The following is a 20,699-nucleotide window of genomic DNA, read 5'->3' on the forward strand; positions in this document are numbered from 1 at the left end:
CTCAAAAATAAAAATACCCGTGACGAATGATTTCTACAATTGTATGGGAACCAGGACAAAGTTTTCATGACTTTGCCGCTCGTTTTAATCATGATAAATTTGTTTATTTTGTGTTATCCTGAGTGGGCTAAAAGCACACATTAGAATCGCATTTGTTCTTGCAAAGGCATGCCTTTGAAGCAGGCTCCTGGCATTTAAAACATGCCACCACTCTTGTAACTGTGGACAAGAAAGAACTTATTCATTTCACGCAAGTGGACTTGTGCACACCAAACACACACGTCAACAAGTCCAGTTTATGTGCTTCATCCAATGTTTCAACTGTTCATCACTGTCTGTGCATTGAAAACAGATCCATGTCAACATGCGTGTGTGAGACATAGCGCGGCTCCAGCACTTGATTGCGCAATTGCTTTCGACCAAAACAACTCAGACCTGTTGAGTAACTCGCTGAGAGAGGGGAGCGAGAGAGAGAGAGAGAGAGAGAGAGAGAGAGAGAGAAAGAGAGAGAGTAAGACCATAGAACATAAACCTCAGGATGAGAGGTTTAATGGGTGGCAGAAAGCTTACATCGTTCAAAAAGACAAGCATGGGACACTTAAAGAATGATAAAAATAAGACAAGGCATAATAATTCAGTTGTGAGATAAATGAGTAGGTTTCAACAGTTATATAAACTGCCACTGTGGCAAAATGGGCTCACGATGGGAATCTCAAGAGTTCAGGGTGTGGCGATGGTGGAGATATGGCACAAACAGACACACCCCCTAAAAAAAATCAAGTTTTCCCTTGGGAGGGGGTTGGAAATGGTGCAGCCTGTAAGAAGACATTAAACAAGACAAAATGTTCATCCAGTATTAGGCTGGCGCAAACCACAAGACGAGAAAGTCTAATTAGGGCTCTATAAATAAGCAGATAACTTGCCCTGGAGCAGTTCTGTTACGTGTCAGTTCTTAGTGGGTTTCATATAAAAACACATTTCACAAAAAGACAATCCAAGACACATCCAAGGAAATTGGGTAGCAAATCAACAGGAGGAAAAATATGTCATTTAAAAATGTGCCGGCAAAAATAGACAAATAAATAAATAAATAACAAAAGCAAACAGACACTCGTAGTTTACTTGTAGAACTGGACGAGACTACTCATAGCACACCATTCAAAGTTATTTGCAGTATAAATACTTTCCGTGAAGCCTTTTGAGGATTTATAGAGATAAGGAGGGTATTTATGTGTGACATACTGTATGCCTACGAGGGGCCAGTGTGTTACGAGTGCAGCACCATACTAGTCTGGTTTAATTGGGTTCTAGTAAGCTAATGTGGCACATATAGCGTTAAAAAAACACTCTTGGGACAGCAACGCATTAGTGCACCCTAGTCATTCTCAATGCCAACAAAAGGGTCTACAAATCTTGCTAGTACTCGTGTACTGGTGCTCAAAAAGCGGCACTAGTAATGGGGATCAATACATTATTCATAATTTGATTTCACGACTGGTGAATTCAATCGTCTTAGTATTCGTAAGACGATCCACAATAAAGTTCCAAGTGATGACAAAGCACGTGCTAGTTCATGGACTTTACATTGGATATAACTGATAACATGCACAGAATTTCAAACGACTTGCCAACGAAACCACGTTTTGGAAAAGGTAAGTAGCTCCCCAATACGCTAGGTGGCGATAAAATAATCTTCTACGATTAAGACAAAAAATACTACCTCTCATACACCAGGTGGCGCCACCATACTTTTCTACTATTCAAAAAGACAGAGGAAGAAGCAGCTTCTGTTCTATACGTGGAGCAGGTTTGTGTGAGTAACTTTTCGAACGTTCTGTGAATAAATGTTCACCAAAGCGTTTTTGCATTCAGCCAAACGAGCGAGTTGAGGGTCAGCGCCACTGTCATAAAGACTGATGTGCGACTGACGAAGTGTTTGTAGGCGCTAACGTTAGCTTTCCAACTAGACCGTCCAGCACCAAAATTGACCCGTTGAAGCTACGTCACGTGAACGCACCATGACGGACGGCAAAAGATAGTTAATGACTGCCAAATTAAAGTGGACGGAAAACAGAGCGAGTTAGCGACTGTATACATTATTTTTGCCGATTGAGCCATGACACCCACCACTTCAACTGCTGCGTTCACTTGACCGGAATTCACAGCACACAATCTCTTTCATTGGTTTCAATTCCGTAACTCCTTAACACCGGAGCCGATTTAAAACCTGGTCGCATATTAGTTTTTTTTGTCGCTGGCTGGGTCTCTGGGACGAGATGCCTTGTAATGGGCAAGGTAAAACTTGATTATGATGTTGATGTCTTTTTTTTCTATCGCACATTCCGTCCCGTTTCCGCCCAGTGCCATGCAGTAATGACTGAGTAAAATATGTGAACAATGATTTACTAACCCTGTAAAAATTGGTCGCTGCAAATCCTCGAATACTGCTGTGCATCACCGTCTTTTATCGTCATCAGCGGGTATGTGATAAAAAGCCAAGTTTGGTGTACACTCTTGTCTATTAGTACACCCGGCCGCACAACAAGATATCACAATTTTATAATATAATCGCTGATATAGAGGATTATTTTGTTTTCGGGAGTTTCAACAGTTGCAAATAGTTATTTTGCCGTCTGTCTTGGCGGTGGGGGCGTTTTTTTTTAAATAAGCTCTCTACATTGACATCAGCGTGAGATTCCATTAAGAAACAAGATGATCAACTGGAATCAACTGTAAGTTGGGTTACATTGTCTTGTACACTAATATTAAATTTGTATGTGAAACTTGGGTAAAATGGATGGCTGCAACTTGATCCAAGTTTTGGATTCAATCATTTCATTGAAGAACAAAAACAGCATGAATGTTGTTAAATATTGCTCAATCCAAATGAAAATTACACACCAATCCCTCCAAAACGTCAAATTCAAAGTCCTCCCATTTCCTACAAAAGCGTTTTGCTTCTTTGAAAGTTTATCTTCTGTTGAAATGTTAATGTTTAAAGCTATTGTCGGCAGATGAAATTAATTGTGCCCCCTTTTAGGAATACATGTCCTATCAAGTGAGTTTTAGCAACCGTAAAAAGGTATAATGTTTAGCCGTTTGTGTCCCAGGTTTGACATGGACTTCCTCAAGAGTCCGTTGGACATGCTCAAAAGTCCAATGGCCATGGGTGTCGCCGTAGGACTGGGCTGCGGGCTCCTCGTAGGTTGGCAGCTGCACGCCTTCTTGGGTCCATCACCCCGATGTCGGATAAGCTCTATGGCGTCTGGCTCGAATGAAGCCATGGTGATGGGGGAAGGAGGGAATTTCAAATTGACCCTGGTGGTTCGCAGCGACCTCAAGATGGGCAAGGGGAAAGCGGCCAGCCAGTGCGCCCACGCCGCAGTGGCAGCCTACAAGCAGGTGCAGCGCAGGAACCCCGAGCTTCTCAAGATGTGGGAGTACTGCGGCCAGCCCAAAGTGGTGGTGAAGGCCCCAGACGAGGACACCCTGATTCAACTCCTGGGGCTCGCTAAGGAGATGATGCTGCCCGTCAGCCTGATCAAGGATGCAGGCAGGACACAAATTGCCCCCGGCTCCTGCACGGTGCTCGGTATCGGTCCTGGTCCGTCTGAGCTCATTGACACTGTCAGTGGAGATTTGAAGCTTTACTAAAGCTCTTCACATCAATGTCCTGGATACAGCTTCCTCTACTAAAACTTGTGAATGGGTATTCAAAGGAAATGCGATTACATTGCCTGTCACAATATATCAGTGGCAAAGATAGATGATCAAAGATGCATTATTTTTAGTCATCATCCAGACGAATAAAGTGGAATTGGTCAATGTCGAATGGCACATGATGAATCTCACACTGGTTTAACCCAAATTTGACAAAAGCAACCAAAACGTGCACCTTGTGCCACTATGTAAAACGGTCGTACATGTTTGGTCGGTCATAATTTGAATCCTGAGTCTTTAGGCACTGCTGCCCCACCTTGGACCAACACAATTAACATTTACCTTTGTAAAAGCTGAATTTGTATCTGGCTGTCATGTGGCCATTTGCAGTTAGTGTGTAATGGGGGTGGAGGGGACATGTTAATTTCTCCCCAAGTTGCATTAACTATTTTCTACTACATTCACATCACAAATAACGTACCATGTAACATTTTTTAAAAGACCATTCCTACAAATCGACAGTATATAAAAGTACATTTCTTCAGAAGGTGAATTTGGGGTTTTTTTGTTAGCTGTCGTTTGTCAAAATAAAATAAAAAGTGCAACGAGTTTCCATTTTTTAAAATTGAGCCAAAATTTTTCGATATTCAAATTTTAGATACAATTTTTGTATTAGTATTCGACACATTTATCCTATGGCAGGACTACTCATTTTACAGGGACAGAATTTCCCCGTCTTCAATGAACCCAGCATGCATATTTTTGGAATGTGGATTAAACTTGCAAAATCCACAAAGGCAGGCCTGAAATGTCAACAATGAGGCAGTCATTGAAACGGCTCATTTCCACACACTTGTTAATTGATGGTAATCGCTGTTCTCAATATCTCAAGCACGTTTGTTGACATTTAGGTCACACACGCGCACCGGCACATGGCATGTTCAGTTAACACTGACAGTTTTGTCATGACTTTATGGCCTTTAACTTTTCCGCAGTACTGACAAATTCATGTTCCATTTTCTGACATTTGTTGCCTAGTTATTTTGATTCCCAACCAAACTGCCATGGGATCAGCCATGTGGCAAATAAAATAGTCAAACGTCTCTGTTCTCGACAAAAATCGGTTTTCGACCAAAAATTGAGTTTTTTATGCCTCGGATGATGACCGAATTTCAGTTCTCGAACAAACTGAGCGCACTTGAATGCGTTACTCGACTCCTCTCGCCTTCCTTACACGAGGAAGTGACGCTTCCTCGGGTAGGCGAGGAAGTGACACTTCCTCGTATAGCATTCATTGTGAACAGACTTGTTCAATCAAGATTTTTCTTATTTAAAAGAACGTGGTTTCGGTTTTCAAACCGCCTTCTGGAACGGATTATGGTTAAAAACTGTGGTATGACTATATAATTTTAAAAAATTTAGTCGTCCAAATGACCACCAATGTGTTTATGCCACTGATGTTCTTCCTTAAGTGACATTTTTGTTTGGTGGTGTGCTGCGAGATTTTCCTCGTATAAAAATGTGTCTTGGCTCAATAAAAGTTGGCAAACAATACAAGTCATCCTGTGTATGGATATATACCCACGATAAAGATTGCCATTACACTTTTGACAAACCAGAAGCCTTTATTTTTTTGTGGAAAACAAAATGGCTATTTCATTCATCGTGATCCCGATTATGCACAATCAAGTATTGCAAGTGTACAATTTTCATTGTGGAAAATTTAGGCAGGGTTATAAATTCAGATAAGTCATGATTTTCTGTATAGATGCAAACTTGTTGATATATATCTCTATATACTTCAAATTACAACTCCTGCGACAATTCTGCACCACAAGAGGACATTTATTTTGAGAATTTCCGCAGCGACCCAGACTAAAAAGGGCAGAAATGAGCTGCAGCATCAAGAGGGTGCATTACGGGTCTGCTTCCCTCCTGAGTTGGAATGGTCCCACGTCACATACGCATTTAAAGCACAACGGCATGTTGTATGGATGTACAAAGTCCTGCATAGACTGGAAAGAGTCAACCTTATCTGAAAATGCTCTCGTTTGACATTCGGCAGGCCCCTAAGACCGTTTTTGATTGGGACGACGTAGTGTTTCCGGACTGTGGCGGTCACATCAAAAGAAAAGGAGCACAAGTGGGTTTCGTGACGGAAAATACAATATCAAATGCATTTTACAGTCAGGAAGCTACTTTCAAACACGCCGAATGGGGAGGGGGTCTACATGAATTTCTTCTCACTTGTGAGTGCAACGCCGAAGCTTAACAACTGAGAAGAGAACTAGCTCTTCCCCCAGCCAGGCCCCTGCCCACCCTATTGTACATAAACCACATACCATTCAAATAAAATTATTAATCTAGTCAATATGGAATGTGAGCAAATTAATCTTTTGTGATTAAATCTTTGAAAACAAAACAAGAGTCCTTCATGAAAGGTTGTAAGGGAGAAAAGTACAAAAAAGGAGGTGTGTGGGGGGGGGGGGTTGTATGATCCCTAAATTTGCTCTGTGTTGATGGTAAGGACAGAGAGACAATAATGGTCTGCTGAAGGACTGAGTGGATTTGAGCGCCAGTCAGCATGTGGACAAAGGGCAGGGGGGACCTTTACATGCCGTAGCCGAATCCCGGGGCGGCGGCTGGCTGACCATACCCGGCTGGCGCCTGGTAGCCGTAGCCATACGGTTGTTGGGGGGGCACGGCAACGCTGGGGCCCGCTGTCAGCATCAGCTGGGGTGTGCCTGCAAAAGAGACATGCAACAAGCTTGAGGAGAAGGAAAAAAAAGGGAACATACCCAATAGGATTGGATTAAATGTCTTGAGTCTTAAGACCCACTGCCCCACCATAAGTATGAAGATGGATGCATGTAACCCTAAGGGACTTATGTAGTCCCCTGCTGTATTAGTTCATCTTTCACACACAGTATATTATTCATTTTTAAGAAATGGTAAATACCGTATTGGCCCAAATATAAGACGGCCCTTATTATAAGACACTCGTTTTCAAGATTCAAGTTTAAAAAAAAAAAAAATTGAACACCAAATTAATTTTTATACAGAAAATAATTACATCTGAAACAAATGATAATATATTTGAGAGAAAAGGCACGGTTTTTTGCCTCATTCAAATCTTAATATCTGAACCTTTAAATATGTAAACTAAAGTGCAATCACATTCGTAAATGAGTGGCTTCTGGTTTTTGAAATGTAAATTACATCATAACTTCTCAGCTGCCAGTGAAACTGGCCGATCTTCGACCCACTTCTCCAGATTGTCGCTACGTTTCACCATTTTCTGTTTTCTCTTCTATCATTTTCTTCCCTTTCTTACCGCTATTTATATTTTTATTCTTCGTGACAGGGATTCGCTTTGGCCTGAGGAGTCAAGTTCAGCATTCGCTTCAATAGTATCTGGCGCCATCTAGCGTCGTGAATGGGTATAATGTCTAGACCCCGACTCTATGACGACCCCCACGTTTTCAGTCTTATTTCAATGCAAAAAACACCGTCTTATATTCGGGCCAATACGGTAGTACCGTAATGTCCCGAGTGTAAGACACCGCCTAAAATACTACCCACAAACACATAAATAAATGAAACGCCCTTAATTTTTTTCCCCCTTCTATAACTTGTGTATAATACAGGTAAGTGTCAGAATTGCAGCGTCGATGCAGTCTTGCATGGGTGGAATGTGCTTTCTATGTCCGCGGTTGCTTTTTTAAAAAAAAATTTAGATCGGGAACTATAAGTGTCACCACCCTTGCCCTCCGCCCTGAGTTGTCAGGGTAACAAAATCCATGTCAAATGTGTTAAGGGAAACTGGAGCTGTTTTGTGAAAAATGCATAGGTATCCTTGAAAAATGATTCATACATTTTAAGACAATACAATCTAAGACAATCTGTTCTCAATCCTATATTGTCCATAAACTTTGGATGTAGAACACAGTGAGGAAAATGTTGAGATTTGTCCAAATGAGTACTGATGATTAAGACTTTTACCATAGACGATGGGCTGCGTCTCTGTTGCTTGTTCCTCTTCTTTCCTTAGTGATTCCGAGGTTTCAAGCTTGTCCAGCTGTCAACGTAAAGAACAACAACAAAAAAAGGCTTAGTGGCACATACAAATTACAAAAAGCTCTAGTCGCGACCAAAACAGCCAAAAATTGCTATGCCTAAAAACCTGGCCAAAAAGTGAATTTCTCCACCATAAAATGGAATTCGTCTTTTAGTGGAAAGTGATGCGAGAAAACAAAGGCTGATAATGCAGTGCACGTAAAGCCGTTACACATTCGCCATCCAGTTTGTTTCAACCACAGGCACTTTCCCATGCTGCATGTCACTGTGGTGGAGAGCAGGTGAGGCAGGAGGAGACTGTGTTTCTCTGGCCAAGTTTAGATTGCATTTCAAAAACACACGCACACACACACACAAAAAAAGGAAGAAGCCCGCCCCCATGTCACACATGCTCATGCCTGTCAAAACAACTTTTGAGGAGCCACATCTTGCCTTCATGCCATGTACAGCCATTACAGTAGGTTCTCGGCTTGCCATGCAACTAAATAACGTTCTCTATATGGGGACCAACAAGAAATGGAGGGAACTAATAATGTAGTTAACACAAGAACGACGTAAAATCCTACATGTGGCATTTAGGGGCACATATATTCTCCCGTTCGCATTTAAGTCAATTCCTTCCATGCCTTTCGAGACATGGGTGATTATCCCATCTAAGTTTCTGCCTCACCAACCATGCGTAACCGGTGAAAACTCGTGCGGCAACCGTTAGAGGTGTGACCCATTCACACTGGGTAAACTGCAGAGATTGACAGCTAGGGTGGGGGAACCTGTCCTATTAGTTGCACAATGCACAAATCTAGCCTTTGTGGAAGAGTAGCAAGAAGAAAGGCATTCCCCGAAATAAATACAGACCGTTTTTTCAATTTTACCACAAGCCACTTCGGGGTCACAACAAACGAGGTGCTCTAGTCAGATTGGACTAAAATGTAACTTTTTAGGCTAAATGCAAAATGTGATAGAACGCATAAAAGTAACACTGCATATCTTAAACAGATACTGTTGATGGCATCTACAAGCTAATGCAGTGTTAAAATTGGTGCACTGTCTGCACTGGTGAACATTTGGTTGTACAAACTGGAACCATGCATAATCAAGGCTGCAGTCGTCATAACTATTTTAGATGATAAAAATCAAACCGCATTGAAAAGTTCACCTGCTCCTGGATTGCATCAACCTGTAAGAGAAGACGTTCGGAATAGAATAGAGTTTAATATTTCCCTAAACAAGTTGTATGGACGTCGGCGTCCTTATTGTGGCTGTACATAAAAATAAAAAAATAATTCTCGGTGGTACATGTAAATCCCAAGCACATTAGATTCGCTTGATGTCGAACGATAAAGAAAAACATAACAGCTTTGTTGTGCTAGAAGCAGGAACACTCAATACTTGCACCACAATCTTATGACTATTTTCGTAGTTGTGAGCAAAGTGCAGTTGAAATCCCAGATTCAAAATGGTGACAATTTGAGTTCAAACAACATTTTCTGTGAAAAACAAGCCTCAAAAGCCAAACAAATCTTGACAATTCTGCCCGGTCAGCATCACAAACACCAACGCCACAAGGGTGTTTTTACTTTCTTTTTTGACTATTTTTTTTCTTTTCCTGAAGCCGTCACAGAAGCATCCAAGTGAGGTTAGCAAGAGAACTTCATACAGCATAGGAATACATCCAGCTCAACTGATTAATGAAATATTGCCAGACTTTTTAAATTCAGTTAATCTTATCTATAAGTTTAAGCTCAGTGACCGTATTGCTCTGCAGACATGTCTGAATTTACAGGACAATAGTTTTACTGTTTATTGCACAGCGGGACCTCAATTTACACGAGTTGTTCATTCCCATAGTCATGGCGTAATGTGTACGTAAACGCAAGATGTGCCTTTGTCCATCACGAATCTACCCTAATGCAGGAGTGAAGTCATAATTAAAGTAAATATTTTTATGAAGGATAGGAACAAATGAGTCATCTTGTGCAACATGCCATAAGAAAAAAAACATTAATATCAATGATAAGTTAAGACTATGATGAAGGGTCGAGGAAATAATTCATTAATTTGACATGCAAATATGGAAAAAAAAATAAAAATCAATAAACTTAAAGGATGTGTTTCCACTATCCTGAAAAATTAAATTTAAAAAAGCAACAATTTGGGATGAGCTGCACCGATATAAAAACTGACTGAATTTATTTACCTTAGTGAGGTGTTCTCTCATGACCTGAATGAAGTATGGCATTGAAAAGTCCATGATGTTGTGCCTCCAGGAGGTCTCCAGCACCACGTCGGGCCGCAGGAGGTCATAGCACGAGAACAAGCACGCAGCAAAACATTCCTTCTTGTTCTGCTGCAGGAACCAGGACAGCAGCTCCTCGGCCAGCTCTGTGTCCTTCGACTCCGCCGCGTATTGCATGGCGTCCTGCAAGTAACACACAGCGGGTTAGGAAAAGTCAATCTCACCACTCTCCAGCTCCAAAAAAAAAAGAATTTTTTAAGAACAAAAAAAAGGCACCTTGTAAAGTCTGTCCTTCTTACAGAGTTCCACACTCTGTTTCCAGCGGTTGTTACCCTTGAAAAGATACGCAGCAATTCTTCTGAATTCAATCAGCTCATGCTTCTCCAAACGCTGTGCAAGTGAAATGTTGTCAAAGTTGTCGTAGGCATCTATTGATGTCCTCAAAGCCTGTAAGAGATTAAAAAAAAATCATGAATCGTAATAACATTGGTCAGAATTTTTTTATTTTTTTTTAATGGTGAATGACAAAGAAGCTTGCTCACCTGATAGTCCTCTTCTGTGATGAAGAGGTTGTTAAGTGCTTCATTGACGGACTTGTTGTTGTGGTTCTGTACCGAGCGCAGGTAGGCTTTAACCAGTGGCAGCTGTTTCACCTGGTGAAAAACATCACATCATTGTGTCCAATCCAACAACAACAATGGATGTCATTTAACGGGGAACAGACATAATGAATAAGTTCCTGAAAAAGACAGTAATAAAAATTTAACAAAAACGCTACATTTGAATATTTTATTTTTCTTGAGATCTGCTCAGATTATATTGCGTGATTAATCTTTGAAGCCTCAATCCCTCCTGCCTCACCTACTTGCTCGGGAAACTGTCAGGAGAGACAACCGCAAATGATTAAATCATGTGTGTTCAACACAGAGGTTGCCCGATCCACAGACTGTAGGATTGTGCCGTGAAATGGAATTTAAGAGGCAACCTGAAGCATTTTTGTCGATACAAGGAGGAGAGACCGGCTGTGTTTACCGTCACCACAGTAAAAATGACAAGAAGAGATTGCCCTGTCAAACTTGTTAGCAGGTAGCTTTACTTTCATACATTTCCTCAACTGCTCCACTTTTACTCTTTTTATTTTCCTGCAGTCTGGATGCCACTGTGGCACATAGTTGCTTGCCCACAGATCAAGTCTTGGTCAGCAAAGATATCTGTGCAGGCGTGGGTGATTTCAAGAACATTTTTCCCTCCTCCTCATCTACAGGGTGGTCTTTGACATTTTAAGAATCAATGTGTGTGTGTGTGTGTGTGTGTGTGTGTGTGTGTGCGTGCGTGCGTGCGTACACGTCACTGAACACGCCGTTATTGTGAGAAGCTAACAGTACCTTGCTGAAGAAGTTGACAGCACGAGAGTGGTCCAATCTTGGAGACAGCACGATGAGCAGATCATTCAATAATAAGGGCTTGAACTCCAAATAGAACTGAATGGCTTTGTAGTACAGTTCAACATTGGCCACCTGCACAGGTCAACAAAGAGAACACATTGAAGAAACTAGTTAGCGAGAATGAAAGGCATGTGGACTACAATTTCATTGCTGCCATAATTGTATCAAAAAAAATATTTGGCATGGGCACGATAACCCGTTTGATGATTGATTAAGAATTATGCCAAGGGGGTGGAATTGCTTGCATCGATGCAGTTGAGGCCAAAAATGGAGTGCATATCAGAGAAAAAATAATTCTAAATGTATCACTGCAGATTTTTAACCATCGTTTGTCAAAAAGTTACCAGTAATCAAAACATACTAAATGACGCCCTTGCGACAAAACTCAAGATATACCTTAGTGACTATGTCTTTGAACTGTCCTTCCTTCCAAGCATCCGCTGGGTGGCTCATCATGGTGATGATGGCGTTGTCGTACTCCTCATACTTGTCGTATAGGAAAACCAGTTCGGCCCACAGGTGGGCTTGTTCTGCTGCTCTCAGGACCTTGGGGATGTTCACTCTTGACCAGAAGAGCTCCAGGTGCTCCCTCATCTTCTGGGGTTTGAACTTTGAGTAAAGGATGGCTAGCTCTGTGAACATGCCCATGTGTGCGCGCTCTAGGCCCAGAGCCGCCTCCAACATGGTGATCAGCTCCTCAAAGTAACCGCGGTCCTGAAGGGGAAGATGAGAGGATGACCTCAGGTCAGTAGGAGTTAAATGCTAAACGCAAATTTGATTAAATACAAAATTTTAAAAAGAGTTAGCGCTCCCAGTTTTATTCGACCATCTGTCATAGAACAACCTATACATGGAAATCATTCTTACTTGGTAGTAATTGATTAGCTCTTCCAGTTCATCGGCGTGAACCACAATGTGGAGGCCGCACATCTGAGCCAGTCGGAATTCCTGTCCATCTACGCAGGCGAAGCAGACTTCCTTCCAGGTACGGGTGCTGTTGGCTTTACGGGCGCCGTCTACTGCAGCCTGGTATTCCCCGAGGTGCACAAGAGTTGAAGCCAGTCGACCAAAGTTGGAGACGTTGTTGTACAACAGCTTAGCAGCCTCGTACATCTTCTCGTCAAAGCAGCGGTCCCCGACCTATGAGATTGGAAACAAAAATATTGACGGGAGGTTGAGTTTTGAGCCAGCAACACAATGGCATAATACACCATGAGCACAGCTCACCTGCTGAATGTGAGCATTGTTGGGTCCGTTGATGAACTCTTCCAGTTCGGCGAGGCGATTGGTCTTCGCCAATGCGAAGATCAGCTCTGTCTCCACATAGGACTCGCGGGCTTTCTTACGGGCCATCTGGAGGAATTTGACCAAGTCTTCCCAGTTTCCTAAAACACATCACGGAGTTGTAATGAAGGGATTTTGAAAACACGATTGCCCTTTGTTCGACAAAGACATTCACAACTTAGTCTTTTCAAATTTTGATATTTGCCAACCTGAACTTGGTTAACTTATTGGACAACACCGTGCACCTGATTAAGAGCCGCAACAGCAAAATGTAGCCATTTAAAAAAAATGTTTGCATATATTGGCCGCTTCGTATAATTAACCGATGGTCTCCACGTTGTCACATGGGATATTTGCAAAGAAAGAGTGATTTAACTTTTATTTCTTTCACCTGCTGTCAGCGACAATGCGAGTCGCTAACCAAAACTGAGTGACTGCTGCACACTGCTCATTATACTAAACTCAAGATATTTTCTTTTTGGTTTCAATTCCTCCTTACACGGTCGAGTAGCGCGATGTGCACAATCTTCCGCATTTCTTTCTCACCTCCTTCACGTGTGCGCGCATTCCAACCACAAACGGCTGATGAATATTCAGCATGAGGCAGACCACGTTGACGTAATAATTTAGATGTGACGAGACCGTAGGTAAATCGATTAGCGGCATGAAGCGCATCACGAACAATTCGTAACTGCGTCACATTAAAAGCTGTATGGTTCAAACCGTGGGGAAAAAAGTAGCAGTTTATCGTCCAGAAAATATGGTAAAAGCCTTAACAACAACAAACTGTGTAACAACTTAAATCTGTAGCAAAAGTATTTGACCAAGTGAGGCTAAAGCAGGATTTTTTTTAGTTAATACATTTTACAAATTGATTTTTTTCCTCTTCACCCAATCTCTCCATCCATCAGGTCCCTGACAGTTTGGCTGACTTTGATGCTTAAAGTCTATAATGCCAATTTAGTAATGGTCTCTGCACCTGCCACTGGCCTGAGTATGGTGAGAATTATTTTGAAACCGTTGAACCGAAACGCCTAAAACCCTTTTCGGTGGTCTGTTCCAAAAGGCACATGAAGAATTATTTCAATTCTGTCCACCAGATGGCATTACCCTTAGGGATCACTGTGAATGGACCTGTGAGTTTTGATCAAAATCAGAGGCTCTCTCTCCTTACCGCTCTTATCGGCAGCCTGCACAACCTCCATGTATGCAGAGGGGTCATCAGCTTTGATGTAGGAGTCTATGGCCTCTTTGACAAGACCCTTTTGGAGTTGAGCTTTGGCCAGCTGGCTCCACACCGCTGGTTCATTGCAGCGCTCTGCGAATTCATAGGCCCGGTCGAGGTTGCTAATGTGTTCTATTAGCACCTACAGACAAAGAAGAGGGTGTAAGCATGTTAAAGAAAAACGTTTCCTTAAATGCTTGGGCTATCAAGCCAGCGATACAAAGCAATAACACTCACTTGCACGGCCGATGTGTTGACATCAAACTTTTTGAAGATGGCAAACGCTTCTTCAAACAGCTCATTGCTGATGGCTATGTTGGCGATATCGGGAGCATCGTAGTTGTCAAGTCTGTTGATGTACTCCATCACGCGTGTGCGGTCAGCTTTGATCGCAGTCAAGATCAGCAGATTCTGCAGATTTCTGCAGGCAAGAGTCATAAGGCCGATACTTTCAAAAAATTCTTTTTGACAGTTGATCTTGATAACATTTGGTGAACAGAAATAGGGATCACTCGAGGCTGCAAGTAAATACCTGTGTTCACTAAAGACAGAGTTGTCCAACACAATCTTCTCCAGTAGCTCAATAAGCTCATTGGGCAAGTCAGCGGTCATGAAGGCCTTGACTGTGACAGATACCTCTTCTGGGTCCTGGGTCTCTGACAGTGCTGTTTGTACCACCTGAGAGAACATCAAAAGCTACATGTACTGTGGAAAAGACAATGAACGTCAACTGAATGTCTGTTTGTGAATACCTGGTCAATAAGTGGTCGTCGGTAAGGGTTGGTCTCCAGCAGCACACTAGCCCAGAGATCGGGATCTTTGCGACGCACCAGGTAACGAGATAAGCTCTTGAACAGCGAGTTTTCATTGCAGACCTGTGTGAAAATCAGCAATACAGTTGAATGAAGATCAGGAAAAAAGCACCGATTTATCATACATAAATGTTTTAGTCTTAGAGGTTAGGTTTCTGCCGTGATAAAGGGAAATGAGACTCCATCATCAAGGAAGTCTTACATTGATCAGCTCCTGGTCACACTGCCCTCTCTCATAGGCCACACAAGCTAGGTGGGGGTCTCTCTTCTCGCAGTACTTGCCCACCACACGGCTATCGTAGAATGGGTTTTCCCTCAAGAAACGTTCAGGGTTGTTGTTGCTGTCAATGTAGATCTTGGCCAGGGCATTGTGGGTAGCTGGCTCTTCGCAGCCCTCATGTATGCGAGACTCCAGCCATGGCAGCAGGAGCTTCAGTCTTTGAAAAACACACACGTTAACGCATATAAAAACAGCAGCTCTGTACAACCAGCGTTGCTTTGCGCACATTCATGCTGTACGAGAAAAAGGTCTGGTCCGACTAAAGCAATTCCAACAAAATTGGAAGCAATGTTTGTCCAATAAGTCTCACTAGGTCCATCCCAAGCCATGATTAATCACTAGATTAAGAGGTCAGCCTCAATATTTTTGTTAATATTTGGTTTATCACCACACTGCTTTACCTGTTCCTCTTCTCCACCTCAGCCACAAGTTCATCAGTTGAAAACTGCCCCCTGACTACCAGAATCAGGCTCTTAATGACATCTTCTGAGCAGTCCACATCCAAGAGACCACCGACCACCACAGGCAGACGACTTGGGTTCACCTACAACACAGACACGGTTTAAGTTTACATTGCAAGGCTCAAAAGTACGGTCTCTAAAAGCTCTAAAATTACCTTCTGAACATAGATCTCAATGTACTTCTGTAGGTTGTTGCGGTACAAGTACAGGACCAAGTCGTGGACAAAGTCGAAACGGTCACAGACGATGATGAGCGGCAGCTGGTCGGTCAGTTTTGCTTCCTGTCCATGACACAAAGAGAGAAATAAATGCTTATTGCAACCAGAACCATTCTAGAGAGGCTTAAGCAACAAGGGGGTTGCCTTACTATCAAACAATCAGATATGTCCACTCAACTCATGTGGTGCAGTATCAAGTGAAGCAGGGCTTACAACTACAACCAAGACATCTTAGGAGTAGCCATCTCCCTATGGAAGAGGCCAATGCGGTTCCTCTGAACCACAATGCAATGGGGTGTGCTGACAACTTGGATTTATCCACAAAAGATTAACCAAGTGGGATTTTGCAACAACATGCTGCACAGACTTTGGGGTGTACTGAAGGACTAAGATCACAAAATTTAATTCACTTAAGGAGTACAAGGAACTAGCTCCATCACCAATTACTGCAGTCACACTAAAGGATGGACAGCTAGGACTCGGGATGCAAGCATTTGTACCCCTGTGCGTAGATGGATTTGTGGTATGAGAACGTACGACTATACAAATCCCAGTTTCGATCCTTCGAGTTCATCAGGGATGATTAAACAAAAAAAAAAAAGGGGGGGGGGAGATTCTTTTTCGATATGGACAGACAGATTTACCTGATATATGTCCTGTATTCCAAGGACAAGAGGAAAAGCACAAAAATCACTGATGTAATCGTTGGTTAAACATTTGTGACCAAAGCAACAAAAATAATTCTATGGTTAAGTGCGATCATCAACTTTGAGGACTTGGTAATACGAATGAGAGACTCCATGACACAAAAGCTTGAAAAAGTATTCCTGCATCATCATGATTTATGAGTTCAAAACGTTCCTTGAACGATCGTAACTCAGAATACTGGTCTCTCAATTTTTAGACCAAAACAACAAAAATAATTCTAAGGTTAAGTGCGATCATCAACTTTGAGGACCTGGTAGTACGAATGAGAGACTCCATGACACAAAAGCTTGAAAGGGTATTCATGCATCATCATGATTTATGAGTTCAAAACGTTCCTTGAACGATCGTAACTCGGAACACTGGTCTCTCAATTTTTTTTCCCCTATTGAAATGAATTAATATTTCAAAGCACTATTGTATTGTACATCATAAAAACAAGTAACAATTATATGACGTGCGAAAAATTTTATGTTTACCAAGGATGATTAATTCACAGTTTGTCTCCTTCTGGTGTGCATGCCTTTGCCACCAGAGGAAAGTATAACAGACATGGCTAAACGTAAAGGAGACCGTCACAACTGCTCAGTGAATGGTAGGATAACGACCATATGCCGTGTGAGTATTGTTACAATGTCCGTATACATGTGTGGCTCTACCATTTGTGTTCACAAGGGTGTATTCTTTGGTGTCTTGCATTATATTGTATCATTACGCTAGCGCAGTGTTTCTCAACCTTTGAGTCAAGCCACATGTTTCATATTGGGAGAAAAATTCACAGCACACTAGTGAGCAAAACAACGGACAAAAAGTGGATACATAGGTTGTCATGTAGTGGAAGAATTTTTGATTGTTCTGCCTGTTACTATATATGTGGTTGGCATAGATCTATTAACATTTTGGGGGGGGGGGGGTGTTGTGGGGGGCAAACAAATGATTTTCTGCCCAAATAATTGACAATGGACAATTTCCTGCAGCACACTTGATCATCACTCATGGCACATTAATGTGCACCGAGTCACTGAGCTCGCGGACTTTGTACCGTTCTGAGAGAATTATTCAATGTCATACTCCTGCCTGTGACATTTGCACTGCCACCATCTTGCGCTCGTATTTCAAGTCAACGCAAAAACAGTAAAGCGACAGTTTATATTTCAAGATATTAATATATCATTTTGGGGGGGAAAATGTGTTCTTATAATTAAGTGACAACTCATCCAACACAAGGAAAAAACACCCCCCAAAAAAATTTTACTTCAATGAAATTAAAGAGACAAAAGGTGTATTAACCTTCAGGAAATTCTTGACACGCTCAGGATCATAACAGTTGCTCTCTCGACATATACGCTCCACCTCCTTGATTTGGCCCGTCTTGCAAGCAGCCTGGATGTATTTGAAGTGAACCTCGGCGTCTTGGCTGAAGTTCACAATGGAGCCCAAGAAGTAGAAGAGACCTGAAAGACGGAGACAGTTTACACAAGCCCAAGGGAGCCAAGCATAACAGCAAGTATAATGTGAAACAACAAACATGTATTTACTTACTATATAAACAATTACAAACTGCTATGTAAAATGATACGCGACACTTTTATGATTAATTTCTAAAATCCAGGAAATAAGGGGTTACAATATTTTCAAAAACAATCCCACTATCTAATCTGATCCATGTGGTGCATTCTGCAAAGGTTATTGATTGCCCTGCATTGGCTCTGGCCTAATTGCTGAATTGATATTTTGGGGGCATGAATCCCAAGTACGTCACTAAAGCTCAGGGATGAGGAGTTCAATGATGTCATTTAACAAGCTTGATTCTCCATCATACAAACATACTTTTGAAAGCAGAGGTAAAACAAAAAATAATAATAATCGTAGGTTAATGTTAAAGGTCCTATGCCATCATAACCCTTTTTTCTCCAGTTTTATGGATAACATTCCAAAATGCGAGATGGAATACCTAGACTTAATGAAAAAAGCCAATCTGGAGAGGTGTTGATAGAGGAAAATGGCATCTTTAGTCAGCAGGTGTGGGAAGTAATTGGCTGCATGGGCGAGTGTTACGTACTTGAGATAGTTTAAAAAATTGTCGTCAGTTTCAGAAAAAAAAGGTACATGTACACTATTAAAAATTGGCAGGATTAAATTTTTTATGCGGTGAGAGAGGCAGTGCAGTTAAGTCCTTGGCCACTCCAACGAGTTGGCAATACAATTGCATTCTTGGTATAACAAGTATTATTGAGCTATCAGCCTGTCTCATCGACCAACTACAACAGCTTGAAAAAGGGCACCCAAGGCATTTTCAACCCTGACCTTGAAAACCCATTAAAAGGCTGTCAAATCTAATTTTCAAATGCATTAAAAAAAGGATAGGTGTGGCATTGTAACTTGGGTGTAGGATCTCACCTTCAAAGCTCTTGAAGGATTCAAAGAGCTCTGTGAGAGACTGTGTGGTTAGCTGTTCATGGTACTTAGAAGCCACCTGCACGCATATTTGCAGATTCTGGCGGATGTTGGCTGAGAGCATGGCCCTAAGGCACTCTAAAGAATCCTCCACAGACAGCGAGCCAAAGAAGTTCACCAGCCACTGGAATTTGAAGTGGGTACAACAGTTTTTCATGGTCCCATGAACCAAAATGCTGCTTCCCAGTTAATTTGATTCAACAGTGGAGAATTAAAAATTAGATTATTCAAAAAAGTTCTACCTCAGGGTTGAGAAGATGTGTGTGCACCACAGCACGCTTGATGTCATACAGGTCAGTGTAGTGTTCCAATGCCCTTTGCAGTAGTCCGGCCTTCTCACAAAGTTGGGCAATATGCGCTCGGTCATAGTTGGTGAACATTTGGTTGCCCAGGATAGCATCGGCAACCTATAGGCATGACAAAAAAAAGTATTAAAAATTCATATCTAATACTTAGAATTATGTCCTTTCTGCAAACCATATATCCACCTGAGGGGCATGCATGAGATTCATCTCCAGCAGGCGGGTCTGCAGGGGACCTTCTGATGGCCTGTTGTTCTTCAGTGCATCCAGCAGGAATGAGGTGCACTGCTGGATCAGATTGTACTCCATGAATACATCCACGATCTGAGAAAACAAATGGAAATGAGAACTTTAACTTAAGAACAGATTACCTGCACTTTATGTCTGGCGAGTTCGACTTGGACAAACAGTTTTTTGTCAGGACGGAAAACATAATTCGGGAAGAATGCCAAACTGAATTTACCAATGCCATGATTGCTACCCCATCTAACCTGTGTGATATCGGCCAGAGGTTCTTCATCCTGCACCAGCATCTGGGCAAACTGTAGGCCTTGTTCTGGGTTGATGCGCATTACATTCCTCAGAAGAAAGATCCAATCTGGAGTGTAGCCCACCTGGGGAGAAAAAAAAGCAAATATACAGGGTTTTATGATGATCATTTCTATGAGGTCATTTGTAAAGTAAAACGATTTAGCTAGACAAACAAACCTTTTTGGCATAAAGGACAATCTTGGGGAACTGGCCAGTCTCCGCAAAACACTGAATGACCTTGTTTGGAACATTGGCCCTAAGGTAGACACTAAGCGCCAAGGTGGGATCCACTGCCTTCACCAGGTCCCCAAGCTCCTCCGAGCACTCCAACTAATAGAAAATAATGTGAGCACAGGATAATAAATAAAATATTTGATTTAAGTTGGGAATTCCCCTGGGGGGCATAAATTCAGTCAGACATTGAATACCTTGTCTTCCTTGAGCCACTTCTCCAGAAGCTGTTTTCTTCCTTGCTGGAGGACAGGCCTGCAAAGCTCAAGAGATTCAAATTTGTTGAGCTGGCCCTGGTCCAACAAGATCCCAAAGTACTGGAGCAGAGGGGATGTCTGCCCTGCTTGAGTAGGCACACCCTGGAAGCGACGAATGGTGTCCGGGGTTCGCAAAATACCCTGAAAAGAGCGAAATTGTCAGAAAAAAAGAACTAGATGGATAGTCTGTAGAGTCCATTTTCAAAGGAAAAAGAGCCGACATTGAGACATCTGCATTGCCTTAACTTTAGTACCTTCGGAATTGGCTACTTTCACCTGCCATGCTGAAAATCTATCACCGTTTCTTGTTTAACATCTGTACTCGAATGTGAAGAGGTTTTGGCCTCAGTGTCTCATACAGTCTGTCTTTTTCTTTTTAGTTTCCACAAGGGGGTTCTGGGTTGGAATACATTTCAATGGGGTTTGCCAATTAATGCTTGAATTCATCAAAACAAAATAAACAAGTAACCTGAAGAGCAACTTGATCAGGGAATTTAAATCTTATTTATAATACACCA

The 20,699-nt window shown here is 42.0% G+C and overlaps 2 protein-coding genes and 1 long non-coding RNA gene across 4 annotated transcripts in view; 2 read left to right on the plus strand and 1 right to left on the minus strand.

Annotated features, from left to right (window-relative positions):
• The first annotated feature begins 1,729 nt into the window (after window positions 1-1,729).
• Window positions 1,730-3,837, plus strand: ptrh2 (peptidyl-tRNA hydrolase 2). Of its 2 annotated transcripts, none has more exons than XM_052047975.1 (2): window positions 1,730-1,813; window positions 3,111-3,837. In XM_052047975.1, the coding sequence occupies exon 2, from the start codon at window positions 3,118-3,120 to the stop codon at window positions 3,652-3,654; it is 537 nt and encodes a 178-aa protein (XP_051903935.1). In that variant the 5' UTR covers window positions 1,730-1,813; window positions 3,111-3,117; the 3' UTR covers window positions 3,655-3,837. The 2 variants fall into 2 exon arrangements, with proteins under 2 accessions (XP_051903935.1, XP_051903934.1); XM_052047974.1 differs by lacking the exon at window positions 1,730-1,813 and adding an exon at window positions 2,698-2,732.
• Window positions 3,838-5,259: 1,422 nt separating this feature from the next.
• Window positions 5,260-20,699, minus strand: part of cltca (clathrin, heavy chain a (Hc)) — a 29,785-nt gene continuing 14,345 nt past the window's right edge. Inside the window, exons 8-30 of the mRNA XM_052047724.1 lie at window positions 20,122-20,322; window positions 19,871-20,023; window positions 19,654-19,776; window positions 19,349-19,486; window positions 19,103-19,267; window positions 18,804-18,984; window positions 17,694-17,857; window positions 15,636-15,761; window positions 15,421-15,563; window positions 14,942-15,176; window positions 14,680-14,802; window positions 14,460-14,605; window positions 14,165-14,348; window positions 13,877-14,069; window positions 12,646-12,803; window positions 12,286-12,558; window positions 11,815-12,132; window positions 11,359-11,490; window positions 10,516-10,626; window positions 10,250-10,420; window positions 9,935-10,156; window positions 7,663-7,738; window positions 5,260-6,404 (exon numbers count right to left, since the gene is read on the minus strand). Coding sequence (XP_051903684.1) covers window positions 6,271-6,404; window positions 7,663-7,738; window positions 9,935-10,156; window positions 10,250-10,420; window positions 10,516-10,626; window positions 11,359-11,490; window positions 11,815-12,132; window positions 12,286-12,558; window positions 12,646-12,803; window positions 13,877-14,069; window positions 14,165-14,348; window positions 14,460-14,605; window positions 14,680-14,802; window positions 14,942-15,176; window positions 15,421-15,563; window positions 15,636-15,761; window positions 17,694-17,857; window positions 18,804-18,984; window positions 19,103-19,267; window positions 19,349-19,486; window positions 19,654-19,776; window positions 19,871-20,023; window positions 20,122-20,322 — 3,870 coding nt within the window. The 3' untranslated portion in view covers window positions 5,260-6,270. The remainder of the gene's footprint in view (window positions 6,405-7,662; window positions 7,739-9,934; window positions 10,157-10,249; window positions 10,421-10,515; window positions 10,627-11,358; window positions 11,491-11,814; window positions 12,133-12,285; window positions 12,559-12,645; window positions 12,804-13,876; window positions 14,070-14,164; window positions 14,349-14,459; window positions 14,606-14,679; window positions 14,803-14,941; window positions 15,177-15,420; window positions 15,564-15,635; window positions 15,762-17,693; window positions 17,858-18,803; window positions 18,985-19,102; window positions 19,268-19,348; window positions 19,487-19,653; window positions 19,777-19,870; window positions 20,024-20,121; window positions 20,323-20,699) is intronic.
• On the plus strand, window positions 7,249-7,507 carry LOC127588967 (uncharacterized). Its single transcript, XR_007959245.1, has 2 exons — window positions 7,249-7,365; window positions 7,398-7,507. It is a non-coding gene; the product is annotated as an uncharacterized LOC127588967 (long non-coding RNA).

Source organism: Hippocampus zosterae, chromosome 16 (genome assembly GCF_025434085.1).
Source record: "Hippocampus zosterae strain Florida chromosome 16, ASM2543408v3, whole genome shotgun sequence".
Lineage (NCBI taxonomy): Eukaryota > Metazoa > Chordata > Actinopteri > Syngnathiformes > Syngnathidae > Hippocampus > Hippocampus zosterae.

What these genes read in the sequence shown, in the direction of transcription:
- ptrh2 (XM_052047974.1), top strand. Translation starts at nt 2,713, where the DNA reads ATGATCAACTGGAATCAACT. An exon ending in ATGATCAACTGGAATCAACT is followed by an intron (nt 2,733 to 3,110) that starts GTAAGTTGGGTT and finishes TTTGTGTCCCAG; the next exon opens with GTTTGACATGGACTTCCTCA.